This window comes from Panthera tigris, chromosome D4 (genome assembly GCF_018350195.1).
Source record: "Panthera tigris isolate Pti1 chromosome D4, P.tigris_Pti1_mat1.1, whole genome shotgun sequence".
Classification (NCBI taxonomy): Eukaryota; Metazoa; Chordata; class Mammalia; order Carnivora; family Felidae; genus Panthera; species Panthera tigris.
Genome location: NC_056672.1, coordinates 71,395,326 through 71,417,657, shown reverse-complemented (window position 1 = coordinate 71,417,657; position 22,332 = coordinate 71,395,326). Strand labels below are relative to the sequence as shown.

General features: G+C 38.3%; 2 protein-coding genes and 1 long non-coding RNA gene across 4 annotated transcripts in view; 1 reads left to right on the top strand and 2 right to left on the bottom strand.

Annotated features, from left to right (window-relative positions):
* The window catches only part of PTGR1 (prostaglandin reductase 1), an 83,767-nt gene that overhangs the window by 8,437 nt on the left and 52,998 nt on the right, over positions 1-22,332 (top strand). The window lies entirely within an intron of this gene.
* Positions 1,060-20,859, bottom strand: LOC102957544 (dnaJ homolog subfamily C member 25). The gene is made up of 4 exons (XM_042963689.1): positions 20,453-20,859; positions 7,599-7,751; positions 4,796-5,266; positions 1,060-2,272 (listed from the first exon to the last, which is right to left on the bottom strand). The coding sequence occupies exons 1-4, from the start codon at positions 20,783-20,785 to the stop codon at positions 2,150-2,152; spliced, it is 1,080 nt and encodes a 359-aa protein (XP_042819623.1). The 5' UTR covers positions 20,786-20,859; the 3' UTR covers positions 1,060-2,149.
* On the bottom strand, positions 17,179-20,002 carry LOC122232983. Its single transcript, XR_006210370.1, has 3 exons — positions 19,563-20,002; positions 18,662-18,815; positions 17,179-17,902 (listed from the first exon to the last, which is right to left on the bottom strand). It is a non-coding gene; the product is annotated as an uncharacterized LOC122232983 (long non-coding RNA).

The following is a 22,332-nucleotide window of genomic DNA, read 5'->3' as shown; positions in this document are numbered from 1 at the left end:
CCCCACTCACACGGTGTCTCTCTCTCTCTCTCTCTCAAAAACAAATAAGCATTAAAAAAAAATAATAAAAAAAATAATATCCAACAGTTTGTATCAGCCAACCTTTATGAATGCTAACATTTCCAGTCCTTTTATTATTCCTTAGTACTAGGTAAAAAGTACCTAGAATACCACATGTTTCTTTGAAATTTTAACAGAGGGTTAAGTACCTATATTTCTTTTTGGTTCCTACAACCTATGGCACATATTTCTGTTCTTAGATGATAAACACTATTGTGTGTTAAATATAATAATGAATTCTAAGACAGGAGGTCGCTAACTGCAGATAACCTCAGCATCTCTGAAAGACATTTATCTATGGTTGGGCATTTTTGAGGTTTGAAACATAGTTACCTATAATTTAGCTCTGTAATTTCTCCACCCTCCTAAAAATGAATACATGTATGAACCACTTTTATCTGAACACTTTTATCTAAAGTTTACAAAAATATAAATATTTCAGAATTTTAGAACTGTAAAAGGATCCTACTGATAGCTAGTTAAGCTCCTCCCCCAATTTTCCATTTAATGAGGCAACTGAGGCCCTCACTCATAGGTTAAACGACTGACAAGGATAAAACCCTTCCCTCCTTGCCTCTTTGTATATGTCACATTTAGGCTGAGCTCCTGAAAGCACTAGTTTACTTTTGCTACAGAGACTCTGCATCTCTATTATCTACACTATTCTTTTAAAACTATATGATACAAAAGCAGTTACCTTAATCTTTGATTTAAAATGTCATACCTTGGGCACCTGGGTGGCTCAGTCAGTTGATTTCGGCTCAGATCATGATCTCACACTTCATGGGTTCAATCAACCCCCATGTTGGGCTCTGCGCGGACAGTGCAGAGTCTGCTTGGGATTCTGTCTCCTCTCTCTCTGCCTTCCCCTTGCTCATGCTCTCTCTCTCTCACTCTCTCTCAAAAACAAATAAACTTATATATATATATATATATATATATATATATATATATATATATACACATAAATTAAATGTCATACCCACAAACTTGTGACGTATTGCAACCATTTTATTAATATGAAGCATTGAGATACATCCTTTAACAGGAGTATTGATTCACTACCATGACTGTGTATCGATACTCTGATGCAGTATCATACTTGCTTCAGTCAAATTATGTGTGAATTGCTTTCACTTCCACATGTATAAAACATATATTTCATTGTTTGAAAGAACAGCACACAGCCATGCACCTCCTCTTTCTGGTTTAAATGCATGTAAATACACTCATGTACACTGGATTTTTCATGGCTCAAAGACTTCATAATACATGAACAACTTTTCAGTACACTATTTCTGCTCCATCTTTTTTTTTTTCTTTAACTGAAGGGGTGGGGGAAGCAATACTGTGGTACAAAAGACCTTTTTACAAGGTCTCTTCTGGAAAAATGTTTGAGAATAGTTTTAGTCCTATAATGACTGTAATCAAGATCATCCTACAAGGACATGAAGGTAGATTCACTCTCCTGGAGAGTTTCTGATCTTATTAAGAATAGTACGACAGGGGGAAAATAGTATAAACACATTCTGGCAGAAGACTCTCCTAGAGAGATATTTTGAACATATTTCAATCCTAGAATGACTGTAATGAAGATGACATGACAGTTGAAATCATTTTGCTGAAGAAGTTCGTGTCTAAAGACACAGTGTATTTAAATGCTGTTGTAATTTTTTATGTTTTGTGAAAATATGAGAGGCCATGGAAGCAGAAAAAGGTAGCACTAGAACAAAGAATAAGGAAACACTTTTAAAGAATAAACACTTAACACATAAAAATTTTAAATGGTATCTAATAAATTTTCATGTCAAATATTTTAACTAAAGATACAAATTTTAAATGGCAACTAATAAATCTTCATGTCAGATCATTTAACAAAATCCACAAATAGATTATAAAAATTGAACAATCATAAATGTCTTATATATAAAGTTTTAAGGGAAAGTTTAAATTTCTACATTATTCTGCTTAATCAGATATTTGAGGAATTTTAAGTACTGCTGAGGAGCAGTTTTTACAATTCTAAAATAATTCAGCTATGAAAATAATGTCACAATTAAGGTTTGGCACAGTAGCATTCCAGCAATCCTCAGTCATCCACAAACGTTAACCGTCCAGGCCCTTCATTCTTCATCCATCTCCTGTATCGCTTCCATCTAGGGTCATTTGCCAATTTTTTCTTTAGTTCTTCCTCTTGTTCTTGTTTATAAACCTGTAAGTATAAATAACCCTAAATGACTTTACTATCCAAAGGGAAACATGTGTCATTACTTTTACAGCATATTAATATTTTTCAAATATAACTTCAGGTAAAAGTTTCCTGTGAATGTACACAGTCTTCTGAAGACCATGCATCTAAAAATACTAAGCAATTAAGCACCTTAACATTCAGGGTTAAATTAAAAAAATTTGTACAAGAACTTAGTAATTTTTGTCACCGATTTCTGTAACCTGAGAATACATTCGTTTCCTTACTGAAATCATACATCAGCTGAGTTGAAAGGGTGTAAACATTTCCTCTCCATAATTAATATCCAATATTAAAGAATCACACTATTACTTTAATACAATACTCTGAAAATTTAACTGATGACTTTCAGTATTTGTTAATGCTAACGAAGGGAAAAAATGACCTTTTATATACACTTGTCTCCAAATTGAACTTACATCTACTTTTATCTTCGAAGAGAAGTTTTGGTTTTTCAAAATATTTTACTAAGGTTCCCAAAGAGGGCTAAATAAACCACAAAGGTATAGAACAAAGAAAATCTTCATGGATGTCAGCTGAAGCTAAATGGACAAGTTTTCATAACCAGTTTCATCAAATTGTAGAAAGAAATGATTTTACTACCAAATTTTAGGAGGTAATGACTAAGATCACCTCATATAATTAACATATGATAATTCAGCCCAGGATAGTACTCCATGGAAAATATAGTTTTGTAAACTGGGCTGCTTACCCTACTTAAAAGAGAAAACTTTTCAAATAATTCAGGAACAAAATAGTATGTTACCTTCCATTTTTATGTTATTTACAAGCAGGCTAACTACATCTACTTGCGAAAACATTCTGGCAATTCATAGTAAGTTAAATATAATTCAGACTGGAACCCTACCTTCAGTAAAATCTATTTAGGACACCACCTATAAAAAGGAATGTTGGGGTGCCTGGGTGGTTCAGTCAGTTGAGCATCTGACTTTGGTTCAGGTCATCATCTCATGGTTCATGAATTCAAGCCCCAGTCTCATGGTTCATGAGTTCGAGCCCTGCATCGGGCTCTCTGCTGTCAGCACAAAGCCTGCTTTGGATCCTCTGTCTCCCTCTCTCTCTGCCCCTCCTCCGCTCACGTGTGTGTAAGCATATGTTCTCTCTCAAATAAATAAATAAACTTAAAAAAAAAAGGGAATGTTTATGAAACTAAAAAAAACCAAACACACTTCAGATTTCTTAAGAAGGTCTCACTGTATTATTTTTTTGTTTTGTTTTAAGTAAACTCTACCCAATGTGGGACTCAAACTCACAACCCTGAGATCAAGAGTCACACTGGGGCACCGGGGTGGCTCAGTCAGTTAAGCTTCAGACTTCCCCCAGGTCATGATCTCGTGGTTCGTGGGTTCTAGCTCCATGTCGGGCTCTGTGCTGACAGCTCAGAGGCTGGACCCTGCTTTGGATTCTGTGCCTCCCTCTCTCTGTGCCCTCCCCCACTTGTGCTCTGTCTCTCAAAAATAAACATTTTAAAAAAATAGGAAGAAAAAGAGTCACATGCTCCACTGCAGTGCCTGGATGGCTCAGTCACTTAAGCGTCTTTGGCTTAACTTTGGCTCAGGTCATGATCTCAGTTTGTGAGTTCAAGCCCCATGGCAGGCTCTGCACTGACAGTGCAGGCATGCTTGGGATTCTCTCTCTCCCTCTTGCTGCCCTCCCCCTTTCGTGCTCGCTTACTCTCATAAATAAATAAATAGGTAGATAAATAAGTAAATAAGTAATAAGTAAAGTTACATGTTCTACCAACTGAGCCAGCCAGGCACCCCATCACTGTGCTTTATTCTTATATTTAATAACATCAATTAATTTTACCCCAAACCTAATATAATATCATTATGATGAGATTACTAGTTCCTCTAGGACTTTAGCTAAGCAGCTGCTCACTTCAAGGTAACTAGTATAGATGACAATTATATAGCATTTATTAAACTGCCCAAAATTTAGAGGCATTTTTTAAAAAATAAAAGTTAACTTTTCATAATATATTTATTATACAGAAGATTCTGTGCTCATTTATTTTGAAATGAAGTTATTTCAACAAAATTTCCATCTCTTATTCCTTCTCTGTTTTGTTTTTTTTTTTAATCTCTGGCTAAGTTTACATGACTGAAAGAAAATTTGGGGAAGAACAAATTTTAATTAGAGCAATTAACAGAAAGTTGTTGTGACACCCTTGCAAACATAAATATTATCCCACTGCAGTTTAACACAACAAATTAGACCCTTCTTAAGATTTTCAGCATGAGTCAATTAAAGTATTTGAAGTTCATCTTTTAAGACAAATTACAGGTTAAAAACCCATTGTCCCACTACCAAATATAGTCACACTTCCAATAAAAACTGGATCTTTATTTATTATTTAAATCTTGGATTTCAGAAATTGGAGTGCATTTCTGTGATCCGTTCTCATACACCAAATTTTAACTTCAAAAGTAAGATAACACTAAAATCCCAGCAGAGAGTACTCACCTCATAATTCTCTTTTATCCAGAGCTCCCGTTTAAGAAAAGTTTCTTTCTGATGATCTTCTAGACTATCAAACTGAGACTTTGACATCTTCATGGATTTACGTATGATATATAGTCTTTCTTCTTCCCCATATTCTTTGCCTTTGATGTTAAAGTTATAGATCCACCGGCAATACCAGACTATATATGAGCACAGGTGAAAAGGTGCTAAGAGAATCTGAAACAGGAGAAGATCACATATCTGTGGCTTCTGATAGCCTCCCTTTATATCTATTTTACTTTTTATAATGTTTTTTATGATGCTCTCCTCCTTGTCACGAATTTCCTCTTTGGACTTTTTGTTTCTGCCCTTCTCTTTGGCTTTTCCAAGCAACCCCTGCTGCTTGGCAATCTCCATGGCTTGGATACGGTATTTGGGCACTGTGGCTAGGTAGCTGATTGCCTTGTCGTAGCTGTTCCACCAGCTGAAAAACTGGAATATTTAACAAAGAAAAATGGGTCATTTTTACTACCAAAATGCATCTTGGTGAACACCTTCCCCCCCTCCAAAGCCATTCTGATTAAAAATAGGGATCTCAAGGGGTGCCTGCCTGGCTGGCTTAGTCTGTAGAGCATGCAACTCTTGATCTTGGGGTCATGAGCTTGGCATAGAGCTTAACTTAATTAAAAAAAAAAAATCGGGACCACAATCATCTTTCTCTGTAAGTAAAAGATAAAATTGAATAACACCCACATGTACATGGGATCTCAGGCTAGATAAATCAAGTAAGCCCTGAGCTGGGCCAAAAAGCCATTAATTCAGACAGGAGATAACCAAGATCAGAAGATAAATCCATGGAATCACACCATACCTTTCATTTCACATCTTTATGAAATGACTTTCCCTAGATCACTATTAAAAAATTCTCTCTCTCTCTCTCTCTTTTTAAGACTGTGAGACTGTGATCTACATTCTGGAGGACGAGTTAACTGGCAAAACTAGCCAGTGAGGAACTTGTTTAAAAAAGAGATCACAGGATATAGACTCAGGCAACTATATTCATTCCCATCTCTTTCCTAAGCCATCTAGACATATCACAGCAATGCTCATTATATTCTGAAGTAAAAGATTCAAATATGTTTGAGCTCGTATTTGACTGGAAAACATCTGGGACACCTGGGTAGTTCAGTTGGTTGAGCATCTGACTTCGGCTCAGGTCATGATCTCTCTCTCTTTCTCTCAAAACTAAATAAACATTAAGCGCGTGTGCGCACACACACACACACACACACACACACACACACACACGGACTGTGACTGTAAAACATCTAACTTATTTCGTAAATATATACAAAGTGTTTTGTTAATTGTCAGAAAAAGCCCTACTCCTCACTATTCCACACATTTCATTTGCTGTTTTACTGAATGAATATTGCAGTTACACCGATAATATCTTGAAATATTATAGTAGCAATCTATTAGGACTAAGGAAAAGAAATGTTACTAGGATATCACATTATCTAAAACACAAAGGTAAAATTATCCCTGCTTTCCCCTTTGAAGGGAAAATACTTCTGCAAAAGCGGATACATTTAAAATACACGTTAGTTTTCAACAGAATTTCTATTTGTCATACAAAGTGATTCTCATTTCTGGGAATTAAGCTGGAACAGCAGTTTTCAGACTAGCAAATTGCTTCATTCTAATCATCTGACATGTTCTTTTCTTCTAGAGAACATAACAGGTGTGGTTAGTTTAAGAATAGTAGGAAAAACTCACTTAAAGCTGAAGTTAAATTTTTGTGACATTTAGAAGAACATGAAAAGTTACTACAGCTCTTTTAATCTGTTTCAGTAGTTTTCAGCCTAAGCAAGAGTGCCCTTAGCAGGCAGTGGAAATGTGTGGGACATTTTTGGTTGTTATAGTAATGGCAAGCACTTCTGGCATTTTGTGGATAGCCACCAAGACTTACTAGTTCACATTAAGAAGTTCAGGTTTGGGGGGGCACCTGGGTGGCTCAGCTGGTTAAGGGTCCAACTCTGGATTTCAACCCAGGTCATGATCTCACAGTTCCTGGGTTCGAGCCCCATGTTGGGCTCTCTGCTGACAGTGTGGAGCCTGCTTGCGATTCTCTGTCTCCTGCTCTCTCAAAAATAAATAAATATTTTTTAAAAAATAAAGAAAAAGTTCAGGTTTTCCCTAAATTTAATGAGAAATCATTGAAAAGTCCTACAAAAATAATGATATGATCAGGTTAACATTCACTCTGGCTGTTGGGGGAAATACTCTAAATGGAACAATGAGAAAAAGATCTATTGTTGAGTTTTTTATAGTTAAATAATGACATTCATCATTAATTTCTTGGATTTCCCATTTACAATGATTCCAATGTTATCGATTGGTTGAACAAATGAATTATTTTTCTAGTCTAAAAAAATTAGTCTCAACTGCAAGTAAAATTTTATAAGAATTTATAAGTATAAACTTTATAAGAAGGTACTTCTAGGGGCGCCTGGATGGCTTAGTCAGTTGACTGTTTGACTTTGGCTCAGGTCACGATCTTGCGATTCATGAGTTTGAGCCCCGCGTCTGGCTCTGTGCTGACAGCTCAGAGCCTGGAGCCTACTTTGGATTCTGTGTCTCCCTCTCTCTCTGTCCATCCCCTGCTCGCTCTCTCTCTCTCTCTCTCTCTCACAAATAAACATTAAAAAAAAAAAATTAAAAAAAAAAATAAAAGGTACTTCTAATTCAGTTTTAATGCCCAGTACCAGGCAATGTGCACTCAAACACATACACGAAGACATACACCTCCATTAATACCAACCTGAAACACTGAAATAGCACATACACTGACCAAAATCACAACTCTAACATCCACTTTGGGGGCTAAGCGCCTGCTGTAGTAATGATAGTAATGGCTATAGTACTCTTCTGGGTGATCCAGCATGTAGTCATAATCTTTTCGTGTTTCTTCATCCTGTAAAATAACAAGATACTCAATTTCATAGGACATTTCATTAAATGGACTTAGTTAAGTCAAACAGATAATCTGTTAAGTCAAACAGAATTTTATAATCATGTAAGATTAATGTGAATAAAAGGACTGAAACTATCAAAATGAAAAATTTCCCACCACTCTGCAAAGGCACACATAAATTTGTTTCTAGAACTTTAATATTAGGTATAAAGCATAATAAAAGTAATCTCTCCAAATTTGTAAGTGTTGTTAGTCCTCCTGAAAAAATAAAAACATTTTAATAGCAATTAACCATGATGTTTTAGGCAGCGTTATGGTGCTAATAAGGATGTTGTCACGTTCTTTTAACTTCAGAACATGTTGATACCTACTTTCAATAATTATTCATAGGAACAAATGTTTATCTCTATTATAGATATTCGCCATCATTTTCCAGCCTTGTATAGAAAGTTTTCTGTTGGAAGCAATGATTAAGACAACAAAAAGCAGACAAAGCCAGTCTGTGCCTTATAAAACTGAATTATGCTCATCTCCAAGAAACACTGATGCAGTATAATGGTAAAAAGTTTAACTTTGTGACTTCAAGTGAAATCTTTAGCCTCTCTGAGCCTCACTCTTCCTCATCTGTAAAACAGAGATAATATCTACCCTTCTAATTTTACAGGGTTATTTCAAACATCAAGTGATACAACATTATAAAAAACATGTTACAAATACAGAGTATTTTACTATTATATTATCACAGCCCAGTTCATAAATAAGGTAACATATAGATCTTTCTTAATTACACAAACACGTTGAAAAAAAAATCACAGCATTCTGAAATGCTGCTCTGAATGTTCACAAATAAAACATTTCTTAAAACCTCTAATTTTAATCAATTTCAAATAGAGATAAATGCCAATCTCTTACTGAGCTACATAGGTTGAAGAACTCTACACAGGGTTATGATTTGCTTCTTTATCACACAGGAAACCTATTTTGTCTTTCTTTTTTTTAAAAGTAAACTCAGGGTGCCTGGGTGGCTCAGTCGATTAAGCATCCGACTTCAGGTCATGATTTCATGGTTGGTGGGTTTGAGCCCCAGGTCAGGCTCTGTGCTGACAGCTCAGAGCCTGGAGCCTGCTTCGAATTCTGTGTCTCCCTCTCTCTCTGCCCCTCCCCCTCTCATGCTCTGTCTCTCTCTCAAAAATAAACATTAAAAAAAAAATTAGAGTAAACTCTTCCCCCAATGTGGGGCTCAAACTCATGACCAGAGATCAAAAGTCGCTTGCTCTACCAACTGAGCTAGCCAAGTGCCCCCTATTTTGCCTTATGTCCAAAGAGTGTTAAAGAATAAAACCACAACAAATTCTTTACTCTCTGTAAGGGAGGGAGTACAACAGAAACCATTATGAAAATTAACCATCTTATTTAACCTAGAGGCTGTCTTTCTAGCATGAATTATTTAATATTCATAAAATTGTAAATTCTTAACTAAAGGCATTTCAAAATCCATACCTAGTGCTTTACCACAGATGAAGGCTCTGGGGTCTATTCAGGACCTCCTGACCCTTCCAACATGCAGTTTCTGAGATTTGAAATGAGTTTGCTAATGGCAATATCTCCTCTGTACCCATTAAAATCATTATATGTTTTCTAATAAGAATTGTGAATTTGAGCACATTCTCAGTGACAATTCTCTTAGATTCAGTACGTTCAAACTATTTTTTACCTCTGACTAGAATCTGAAACCAAATAAACTAGTATCTAGTATAATGAAATTTAAATATATTTAAAGTCTACTCTACCACACTATTTGGAGGCCCAGTATGAGAACTGTCTGTTATTTAGAGAGGGCTGAGTTCAGGCTGTTTTTATTTTCAAATTCACTCTTTGAATGTTCTTTTCTGTTAAAAAAAAAGATTTTCTTGTGGCAATTGGCACATGCCTCAACTGTCAATCCATTATTCTTTCTATAAGGCATTATAGTTTATAGCTTCTAACCTAAAAAGGGCAAAACTTTATAGGTCATACAGATAGCTCTGAAGACTAAAACCCACATATCTTGATGTATCTCATTTTGAGTACTTTAAGGCATCTTTTAAGAATTTTTCCATTCTCCCTCTAGTTTTTGCTTTTTGGACTAATTTTATAGAAATGTTCTGCTTTTGGCCTGAAATCTTTGACTTTTCATTCAGCCTCCCAATCTTGGTAGATGCCTTTTGAAATGCGTTTCTTCAAACACAATTCTTCTTGCTCCAACTTGATTACATGTAGTAGTTTTGAAACTAACTGCCACACTGATCAGATTCCTAAAGAACTCCAGCCAGCATCATTATCTACACAGAGCCCTTTGCCCAGCCTGACTGTACTCCTCCTGGTTAAAGTATACAGCACTGTCTTTGAGTGTGACTGAAATCTGCTATGTGAATGTCATAGGTCCAACAGTTATCCCCTCGTCTTTGTTCTCTTAGTGAAGGTCACAATCCATAGAATGCAGATATCCCTATTCAAACATTTCACCCAGATCTTCTACCACGGTCACCATCTTCTCACTGGTCCCTAAATTTGTGACTTACTTCATTGAGTCCTGAGCTCTTCTAATAGGATGGTCAACTAATGTTCCAGCAACCAGCCACTCCAAAATCTGAACCTTGTGTCTGGCCTCTCTGCTGCAACCAGAGCCTGTGAAGTCTATTCAGAGCCCTCTAATGAGGCCTCAAATTAATTCCTGCAAAAGGTTTCAGGATCAAGTCTGACTTCACGGGATGGTTTTCTTTTCTTTGGGGTCACCATAAATTTATGACCCCGTTTTTGTCACGATTAAAGACAAGAAAGGTTGGCCACCTCCTTGTTATAGGATTTAATCAGCCAGAATCTTTACTCTTAGGTTTATAGCTTTCTCTCCAGATTGAAGAAAATTATCTTAGGCTGAGGTATGCATAATATACCTTGGAAGGTATTCAAGGTTGGCACAAATTGGAGAGTTAGTTTTCAACAGTCTAAGTCAAAATTCTACTCTCTAGTAGCCTACAAAGTTTAGAATCAACCTAGTAAGAATACTAGGTTACCAACGATACCAGGAATACTAGCAAGGATACCTGGAATACTAGCAAAAAAGAAAAGACAAGAGGCTGAGACCCAATTGAAAGCTACAGGTACATACATATTTTAAAACCATTATATTTATTTTTTCTCCCACCATCCTGGAACTCAGTCCTCAATCTCCAGTGATTCCCTGTGGCTAGTAAGTTAAAATTTCTTGACATGCAACAAGGCCCCCATAGCTAGTGCACTCTTACCTAGCAACATCTCATCACTTGCCCCTCTTTTGCCCATAGCAAACATCAGATAGTAATTTCTGAAATTTGGTGTGTTCTTCCAGTACAGCATGCCCTTTCATACCTATGTCTTTGAACATATAATTCTTTCTACCTCAAATGCCCATCCCTTTCTTCCAACCTCATGAGCTCCTATTAATCCTTTAGGACACTCTTATTACATATGTGACCTATTTATTATAGCACTTATCACATTGTAATCATTCGTTTTTTCTTTTGCTTGAGTGAGAACTTCTGGAAGATAGGTAGGGTGACACATTAATCTCTGTATATCCAAGGCCTACCATAGTGCCTGGCATTCAGTAAGTGTCATTTAAAAAATGAGTAAAATTTTGTAAAGGCTCTCCCTCACTATACACAGGTCTTCATCTCACCAGGAAGGCCGGTGATTATTTCACAAAAACTTGGGCTTAGCAGAAATGACTGCTTGATTTCATAGCTTATGAAAATATGCTACTGTGGCTAAAACAGCTTAAACCTTAAAACAGTTTAATGTCTTACCTTTCAATAAGGTAGTATTTTTTCTTTCAGCAATTTTGTGGATCTTAAGGTCCCAGGGTCAGGAGATTCCAACTTCTTTCCAAAACCAAAACCTTTATACTTGTTTCTTCCTCCTCTCTGTCCTGAGCCTTGACCAGCAGGGCAATAAGCTCCTTGTTTCTAATCTCTACAGGAAAAAATGGTGCTTCTGCTGGTGTCCACTCCACTCCCAATCCTCTTGGGCATATGCAGGAGGACTGGAACAGAACCACCAATATCTAGATCAAAAGTGAACAAGAGGAAACCCACAAGCAAAGAAAGCACTGAATCCTTCCTTCTCTTATGAAAATGATCATTCCCCCCCCCCACCTCCCCAGAGGCAAAAATATATTATGTTCTTGCCCTTGAAGAAATAATGAATTGTTTGGTCTCAATATACATAAATTGCAATAATTTGTATTGCAGCCACTTATACATTAAAATTTTTCTGTTACACAGATAGTAGAAACCATTTTAGGTTGGATGTTAAAGGCCAGGAATCAATAGTATATTAAAAAAAACGTAGTAATATTTTTGTTCATTCTTAAGAATATATATTAATCCCATTTTAAAAGAAATACACACACACAAATGATCCTTTAAAAAAAAATAACATCTGTTCCTACATTTTTATCCAGGCCATTACATCCTACTACAGAGGAAGGAAATTCACTGCTGTCAGTTTCATTTCTCTCCCTGCTTCCTGACCCCAGTCACTATGCCACTGTCTTCCCATGTCTTCTCTTCTTTCCACATGTGACCTCAACAACTTCCACGATTTGCAGTATCACCTACATACTAGTGATACTCGGATTTGCTTTTCCTGTGTCCTCCTATTTTCAAATATCTCCTAAGCATTTCCTAAATGTAACATAACTATCTCAAAACAAATATGCAAATCTGTCCCTCCGTGTCAGTTAATAGTATAGTATCACCATCTACTTGGTAACCTGAGCTTTTAAAAACCTTGGTTATTTCCAAATCAGGGGCATAATTACACGGGCATTAAGCCTGTGCTCAATTCAAAGGAGGATAAAAAGACAAATAAGATAACGTCCTGGTCTCAAGAACTCTTCCATTTAGAACAATCTAGCAAGAAAAATGCAATTTGATGTGCTAAGGAAGAAAAGACTAACTCTGCCTGAGACCACTGGTAACAGAACCACAGCAGAGAAGAAGTAAGTACTGGATCTTGAAAAGCAAGTACAGTGTAAAATCTGTTCCAGCCACAGGTAACATCAAGTGTTGAAGTACAGAAGCATCAATGAATTTAATGGATTCAGCAAAGGTTGCACAGTAGGGAAATTTAGGAAGAAAGTATAGTAAATGTGCCCAGGAAGCCAGATTTGGATAAGAACCGTGGAGAGGACCTTGTATGCCATGCTGAAGTGCTAGAGTAGTATCGTCTGTGCTATTCAAAAACAAAATGTTTTAAAGCATGAGAACAATACCACTAAGTAGAAGTGTTTATTTTTGAAAGCTAACTCTGACAATATTGTGCAGAATGGAATGAGGGTGCCTGGCTGGCTCAGTCCGTTAAGCATTAGACTCTTGATTTCAGCTCAGGTCGTGATCTCATGGTTCAAGAGTTCGAGCCCCATATGGGGCTCCATGCTGATGGTGCAGAGCCTGCTTGGGATTTTTTCCCTCTCTCTCTGCCCCTCTCCTACTCATGCACTCTTGCTCTCTCTCAAAATAAATAAGCTTAAAAAAAAAAAAAGAACAGGATATCAAGTTTAGAGAAGAGGCTAGAGAAAATAGTGGAAGATTCTGAAAAAGGAAGAAAAAAATTACTGGAATCTTTTCAATTCTTGGAGCCTCCTGGGATTATCTATTCCTGAAGGAGGGTTGCACCTTTATAGGGACAGAAGTAACATGTAGAAAACTGGAAGTAATGCAGATAATTCTTCTTCACAGAAAGATAAATTGTGTCCAATGGAATACAACTGACTATTGCCTTGTCATACTGGCCAGTTTTACAGGCACTTTAGTGTTCCCTGTTCGTGAATGTGTGGCAATTTTTCTCTTTTGAACTGATTTCAATATCTTAGTGGTTCCTTCATTAATTAATTAAATAAAATCTGACAATGTTCATTTTGTGTTTATATGAGTCATAATTACATCCTCTTTTAAAACGTATGCTTTAACAAACATAACAAGATTGACTTCTCAAATGTTTAATTTTGGGTAACTATGCTACAAAATGAGACACAACTGAAAATATGAACCTAGAGAACACAGATTTTAGAGTTGTCACAGATGTAGTTGAGTTTCACCAGGAATAGATTAGAAAACAAAAAGAAAAAAGAGTACCCAAAGGATAGAACTCTAAGGAAAAGCAATGTTTAAGGTGCTGGCAGAAGAAAAGATTATAAAGACTGAAAAGAAATGACTAGAAAGACAGGTGAAAAGGGTGAGAATAACACTGAGGGTGTTTAGGGAGAACAGCTTAAAGAACTATATGATCAGCAACATCAAATGCCACAGATCACACCAGGAGGGAGAAAGGAAGAGCAGCTCTCAGATCTGACACCTAGAGCACCACTGTTCACCTGAAGAACAATTCCAGTATGTGTGCTGATACACGTCAGTCTACGGCAGCTGGAAGGAAAAGGAGATGAGGAAGTAAAGATAGCCAACAGTGAAAAAAGAAGAAAGATGTGACAGTAGCTTTGAAAGAAGCAAAATTAAGTGAAAGGAATGTGAAATGAACCAACTAAGAGATTTTCAAGTTACCAAAGAAGAATGACAAAATTCCAGAAAATGGTGGAAATGAATTCAGTCAAAAACCTCCCCGTCTTCCCTAACCCATTCTCAATATTCTCAGAATTTTCTTCCTGAGAGAAACATCAGGTTGTGTTATTTCTCCTCTTTAAAACCTCTGGTAACTATTCGATACATAAAGTTCGAATTCCTGAACACGGACTAAAGGGTTGTTCATCATCTGATCCCAAACTATGTTCCAGTCTCCTGAAACATCTCCCTACCATATGCCTGACAGGCTTCTAACCTAAAAGTAGTAGATCCTCTAAAATCTGTGAAAAATGCAATAAGGGTCTCTGTGCTGTGAATATCTCAAAATGTCCTTTTTACCCATGATAAATCTGCACAGGCTAAATTAAAATCTCAAGTGCTCAGTTTCTGGCCAGAATTCTATCAACTCAGTAGTTTTTGTGTTAATCAAAAGCTCTGATTGGGTGTTGATAACATCATGTGTCAGGTAGTCACAGAACTAAAATTAAATATATCTGGTATATAGTCAGTCTTGGCCATAAGTAGGGAATAACAGTTGAAATTAAGGGATCAGTAAAAAATAAACACTTATGGACTCACAGCAGAAATCGTGTGTGTGGTGCATAAGGTACCACACCCTTCTTCTGGGCCCATGGGAGAAATCACTATCGAACATGTCCTCCTTCCTTCTCACTAAACCCAGACAAGATCTCAAAACCTTTACAAGTGTTTCAGGGAGTCATAACCAATCAGAGTTGACATGTAAAATGAAAACTATCTGCCATCAAGCTTAATTAAGTTGGCTGTTTATCAGCATCACAACTGTATTCAAAATATACATGTTTTTTATTATTTTTATGAATACCCAATTATTATGAATGATTAATCTGGATAGATGCTAGGAAAGAAAAACAATAATTCTAAGAAGTGCAGTTAATTGTTCCTCAAAACAAAGAGTACTTCAGAGAAATATAATAAAAGTGATCATTGGTGGAGAAAATACTATTATAATACCTTACCAAACTAGATCTCATTCCTGGAATGAGTCTTCCATACTCATGACTCCATGTTTTTGTTGATCAGGTTTTCCGTCTACCAAAAATATCCCTTCACTGTCAACTGTTGGTGACTGTTCTAGATCCAGATCAAAGAGTACATTCTTCTCCAATCCCCAAAAGAAGAAATAATTGTGTCCTCTCAGTGCTGCAATATAACCTACACATTTTTTATTATATAACTTAAATAAATAACCACACAATAAGTACCTGTCTCCTTGTTATGTTAAAAGATTAAAGGCAAGAACTGTGCCTTCATTGTTACTGTCTCCTCCCTCAGCGCCTCCCTCAGTACCAGTTACAGAAAGGACTGAATAAGAGAATAAACTAAGGAAGAACAATAAACAGTCACATAAAAGGGTAGGGTGTTCAGAATCCACCCCTTATGCCCAATTCTTCACAAGTGCTAAAGCTCTGCTACACCAATTAGACTGATAGAAAACTAAAGTGTTCTTGTGACTTCCCTGCCAAGACAAGGCTAAAGTAGTAAAAGGCTCTCACTACAGATCTCCTACCTTATCAGATAACCTTCATGCCAAGATCTTTTGGCAATACTGCCAAGATCTTTTCTGTTCTTTTGTGATTTTGCGAAATGGTGTCAAATTCTATTTTCCCATTTTCTAAGTGCATTCTTTCCACCTGTTCCCTCATCTGCTTACTTCTATGCCTTCCGTATTCCATCTACTTCATCTAATTGTTATCTATATTCAAAAAGGGTTAATGTTTTCACTCAAAAAAAAAACAGAATTTATCCTTAGAAATAGATGTGCATTTTCTCTCATGCGGGAACTTTTCATTCATAGCCATCCAATCTACTTTATCTATACCACTCTTTAAAACTACAGTTAATTTAGGGTAAAATACCAAAGTAGGCTTCACATAACAATGTCACAATGTCAGAAATCCACTTTCAATTTCTATTCAATCTGAATCTATCTCCAAATATGAGTTTTCATTTAACAAACATTCATTATCTGATGTGCCAGACACTGGGCTAGGTTCCATGGATATACATACAAAAAGGCAAGGAGATGGTTTAGTGAAGAAAGGAGGGCTACTCCATATTTACAGTGCAGTGTGATAAGTGCTATATCCACATAAAAAGATTCAATGTTGACACAGCAAGTGAGAGTCCATTTACTTAACTTCCAAAGTCCACAAATTCCCTGAATCCCAGTAGTTGAATACACTAAATACTATTTCATTGTCTTAACTTTGCTTATATGATGAAGCAAATATAACACAGTGTGTAAAATCATAATGGTCTGAAGTCCTGCTGAGAACTGCATTTTTAAGTTATTTGAAAATGTGAACTAAGCATGACTTGATGAAAGCATCTGACCAGTGCCTTCGCCATCCACAATTACCCATCCTTCTTTTTCTGGTTTTCCTCAGTATCTCTGTGCACAGGTAGAATCTGTTGCTAAAATAACAATGACCAAGTGTGATATCTCCTGTCTTACCAACTGTATTTAAATCCTGTTAGTGTACTTATTTTTTTAGCAACCACCATCTTAAAAAGCCTCTCTCTCTCAAAGAGGTATTTATTTGACCAAGACAACTTCAGTCATAAATCCACAAGAATTCACAAATATAAGTTCCCATTTTGGTGATATATTTTATTATCAACATTCAGAGATCCTTGGTTATTAGAAGTTTTGATGGAAAACCACTATAAGCTTATAATGAAGATATAATATAGCTTCTTATATCACATATATTAAAAATATTAAGAGACTTGAACAGACTAATAATAAGAGAAATCAAAAGGTTATCAAAAAATTATGGGGGAAGAAAAAAGACTCCTAGCTCCAATGAATTTATAAGTAATCATTTCAGATTTCAAGAAAGGAAAAATTTCTTTTAGATACACTGTTTCAAGATGGAATCTACCTGTGCATTTTACAAAGCAAATATAAAATCAACTTCTTCCATATGCCAGGAATAACTGCACATGGCTATGAAGGAGGACACAGTCTTCCCAAGTCCCTCCCTCTTTCTGGCTGGCTTTGTACATAAGTACACCTCTCACAGGGTTTACTGTTATTCTTTATGGAGAAAGATACAGCGCATACCAAAACTAGCAAACAGAAAAGAAGTGGTCCCAGGTAGGCATCTGCTACCTCCATGAGATGATATGTGGAATTCTAGATAGGCTTCTGCATCTCCTTATTCCAGAGCCACTGGAACCTACCAACTCCTCCCACTATTCTATCTGATCTGCTCTTAGCAAAGGCCATGTGAACCTCTTATCCCTCACAAGCCCTGATTCCAGCCTGCAGATATAACTCAAGTAGTAGTTACATCCCCATTGCCTCAAAGGGATAATTTGAAGGCTGAAGCTGTCCAAATTGGATGACCCCAGTTCACTAGATCTTTGCATTACCCAGAAATGAATTCTCTGGCCGCTTACTCACAGTTTTTCATTATGACAGAAATAAAACCTGACCACCCTGTTTGTTTTTAATAACTTCCACATACAGCAAATCAAAGTCCTTTTCTTTATTCCAGGAGAGGGAATCTGCAATGAAGTTTGAAAAAGAAAAGTTTCTGGAAGTGTTCCACTTAGAAGTCCATCTCTATAACTGTAAAACTGTTTTCATAGAGCTGAGCTAGGTCTGATTTTCAGGGTCCAAACCATCCCTAGACATCCCTTTCCTCTGACAGTAACTCTGAGTGGGGCTGGGGAAACTACTGCACATTCTCTCACTCCCTCCTCCATCAGCACAACTCCAATTGTTTCCTGTTTGGAGACATTTGTAGTACTGCAAACCTCTTGTTGGAATCAAGATTAAAAGTGTTACTTTTGGGGTGCCTGGGTCACTCAGTCAGTTAAGCGTCCAACTCTTGATTTCGGCTCAGGTCACAATCTCATGGTTCATGAGTTCCAGCCCCATGTCAGGTTCCACACTGACAGTGCAGGAGCCTGCTTGGGATTCTCTCTCTCCCTCTTTCTCTCCACCTCTCCCCAACCTGCTCTTTCTCTCTAAATAAATAAATAAACTTGAAAAAAAATTACGTGTTACTTTCTCCAGACATACCAGTTTTTAGCTGCCAAAAAGTGCACAAATTATTTCATTGAGCTTTCATTAGCTAACCAATCAACCCTAAACTTTAGGGGTAAAAACTTTTAGAGGCAACCAATGCAGATCTGCCAAATCAGCTTCCAAATATGTGTCTTCAAGAAAATGGCAAGAATAGTTAAGAATCTTGGGGTTCCTCCCAGCAAGAATTTATCTACCATCTCTCATTCTTGGTTCTCGTTTACTAACATGCTCACCACTCTCATGCCAAACCATCTCCAACCCCAGCAGAAGGCAACAGCTGCCAGTGCTTCTGCTGCCCTCTCTTCTGGAAGTCCTCCATCCCTCCAGTGCTTCCTTATATGCCACCAGGTCCTTCTGCCTGTTTGTCTGGACCACTAGATTTCCTCACTGCAGAAAAACACAGATTGGGGCTTTAGATGCTGGGTTGTCCTGGATGGAGAAGTTCTTTCCCATTTTTGGGAAGTCTTTCCTCAATCACTCTATATCCTAAATAATAAGCAACTAAACCCTCTGGTATCTGCACTTTCCCCATGCCCCACTCATTCTTCAGTTAATTGCCAGTAAGAATTACAATCTCAACAATGCTAGTCATAATTCAGCAAACTCCACACACTCATTAATATGACTCCGTATTATATAAACTGCTCTGGAAAGCATGAATGAAAAGCCTTTAACTCCTTGTTTCAGTATTTTCAGCTCTGGGAAGCTAATCTATAAAAATAATCCATGGTTAAATTACAGTATACCCAAAGTAGTCATTAAAAGCAGACAACATAGCAACATGGAAAACTTTGACTCCAAAAAAAAAAAAAAAAAGGAGAGGGGCGCCTGGGTGACTCAATCAGTTGATCACTCCACTCTTGATTTCGGCTCAGGTCATGATCGCAGGGTTGCAGGGCAGCTCAGAGCTGAGTGTGTGTGGAGCCTGCTTGAGATTCTTTCTCTCTCTCTCCCCCTCTACCCCACCCCCACCCACCGCAAACACACTCGTGATCTCCCTCTCAAATTAAAAAAAAAAAAAATATATATATATACATATATATAAATACATATATACATATATAAATATATATACATACATACATATATATATATATATGTATTTTTTTTTTTTTTAAGGCTGGAAAGAAGTACCTTACAATTGCTGTAAATTGCTGGTACATTTGCATGATGGGGCCCTTGAAGCAGTTACACTTCCATCCAATAGGAGTTACACTTGTGATTCCTTATATGGTTTGATTTTTGCAGTAGGAGAAGAGAACAGGATCAGGCTAAATCTCCCCATCCCCAAAGGACTCCATAAAGCCTTTGTCAAATGACTACACACATATTCACAAACTTTTCCTGTCAAAAATTCTCAGTCTTGAATCCCAAGTCATTAAGCACCTATTTACAGGTCCTATACAGTGGATTTCTCACACTTCTTCAATCCTCCTAATAACCCTCTGAGGAGGTATCACGGCTTTAATTTTGCATATGAAGAAACAGCTACTGTGACATATTGAGTCACTATCCAAGGTCATACTTGGGGTGTAGGAGCCAAGAGTCAAATATCCGGTCTTCTGACTGCTTGTTCATTGTTTTGTTTTTCTAGATCCGTAAACCCACGCTAAATGGCACATTTAATACCATGCCCAGAAATCAAGTTTCTGTCATGTCAAATTGGCGCCATCACAGTCATTCAATATTGGAGACCTTTCCTGTGTTCTATCACAGATCCTGGTAATAACAACTACCTTGCTTTACAAGTGTGAGCTACACGTTTTTAAAGCGCTTTCACTAAATCCTTAGATGCCCAAAGCTTTGCAAAACTGTAACAAAAAAGGAGAGGGCTGTCCCCCAAGGCCCGAGGGGGCTCCCATCTTTGTCAATGAGCCGTATGGGTTCTTTCGCGGGCCACGTAGGAAATCGCGAACATCCTAGATAGGAGTCGTGGCGGTGGCCGCGCCCGGAGTCGGGGTCACCGAGAACCCTGCTCCGCAGGCCAGGAGTCTTCGCAACCCATCTGCTCCCCCAGACCTCACCTTAAGAGTCTCGTAGGCGGTCGCCACCAACAGGAAGGCCTCTTCGGCGCTCTGCGGCGTCAGTCCCGGGCCCTCATCGCCAGGCTCAGGCCGGTAGCGGTCGGGGTGGTAGCGCCGGGCCAGCTGGCGGTAGGCCCGCGCTATCTCCGCCTTGCCTGCCGTGCGGCTCACGCCCAGCACCTCGTAGCAGTCGCGCGTGCCGCAGTAGAGCCCCTCCACCAGGGCCCCCGCGGGCCGCACCAGCAGCAGCACCAGCAGCAGGGGCGGTAGCAGCACCAACCAGCGCCGGCCGGCAGCCCCGGCTCCCCGGCGCGGAGCGAGCGGCGCCGCCATCCCGGCCTCGGCCGCTGCTCCACCACCCCAGCACCTCTGCCGCACACCGCCGTGCGCCGGGCTACGCCTCCCCGACCTAACTCCACATCAGCAGGCGCCGCCTCCGCGCAGGCGCACTGGGCACTGCTGCGACAAGCACCCGTTTCGCGACCGTTGCTACGGGAGACGGACGCCTCATCCGCCGGGCCGCTTCCGGTATGCAGCTGTCCGCTTTCCTAGCCTCAGCTGCTGGAGGATTTGTTGTTAGACTTAAAGGATGTCTCAGTGTCGCACGTACCCAGTGTGCGCAGAGCGCTTTACGTAACGTCCACGGTACCCTTCACACGCGATCTTTTCTACAGCCTTACTTCAGCTGCGTCAGTTGGTAGTCTGGCTCTCTTACCGTCTGGTTATCGCCGTGAAGATGTGTGCACACGGTTTTAAAGCGAGTCCCGAGCCCCAGACGCCTTCCTTTCACTAGTCCCGTGCTGTCTTTCCCAAAGGAAGATGAACTTAGAGATTCTAGTCACTCTCTGCCTGCTGGGGACCCTTAAAGGGTTTCTCGGCCTCCACACTGGTAACATTTTGGACAAGATAAGTATTTGCCAAGTAAAGGGCTGCCCTATGCATTGTAAAATGGTTAGCAGCCCTGACCTCTACACGCTAGTAGTACCACCTATCTGAGCGTGACAGTCAAAAATGTCTCCAGATATTGCCAAATGTGTTCTGGGTGTAGAAAAACAATACAGGCGGCTCACTTAAATTTGAATCTCTGACACAACAAATAATTTCTTAGTGTAATTGTATCCCAAATATTTCATGGGACTATACAACAATATGAAGAACTTTGCCTCAAAAAATGTGTTTCTATCATTCGCTTAGTACATATTTATTGAGTCTCTAATAGGAGCTAGGCACTGTTGGAGGCTCTGGGGACATAGTGGTGAGTAAGGTAGACAAAAGTTCTTGATCTCAGGGAACATATATTCTGGTGGAGGATGACAGACAATAAACAAGAAAATAAGTAAACTTTAAGATAAAATAATTTCCTTTAAGAAAATGAAACAAAGAAAAGATACACATATATGTATGATATATAGCATACATACATAGAGAAAAGAGAGAGAGAGAATTAATGAAACACATAGGAGAGTCACCTAAGCTGAAATTATTAGAGCCAGGGTCAATTGTTAGGGTCAATTCCAGGACACCTAAACTGAGTTTGAAGGACAAATAGAGGATGACTTGAGGAATGGGAGTTAGGAAGTTTTGGGATAAGGGAGTTGTGAAGGAAGAACCAAGAAGGGGAAAGAGGCAGGCAAGAAGAGAGCATGAAGCTTTTCAAGAAATAAAATATAGTCCATAGAACTGGGATGGGAATGAGGAGTGAAGGGGATGAAACCAGAAGCAGCCAGATTGTGAGGGGACATTTTATTCCATGTCGAAGAAGTTACTTTTTATCCTAAGAGCAATGGAGAGCCAGAGTGGAATTTTAAGTAGTAAAATGACACCTTCAAATTTGCACTTCAGAAAAATTACTCTGCTGAGAAAATAAGTTGGGAGATGTC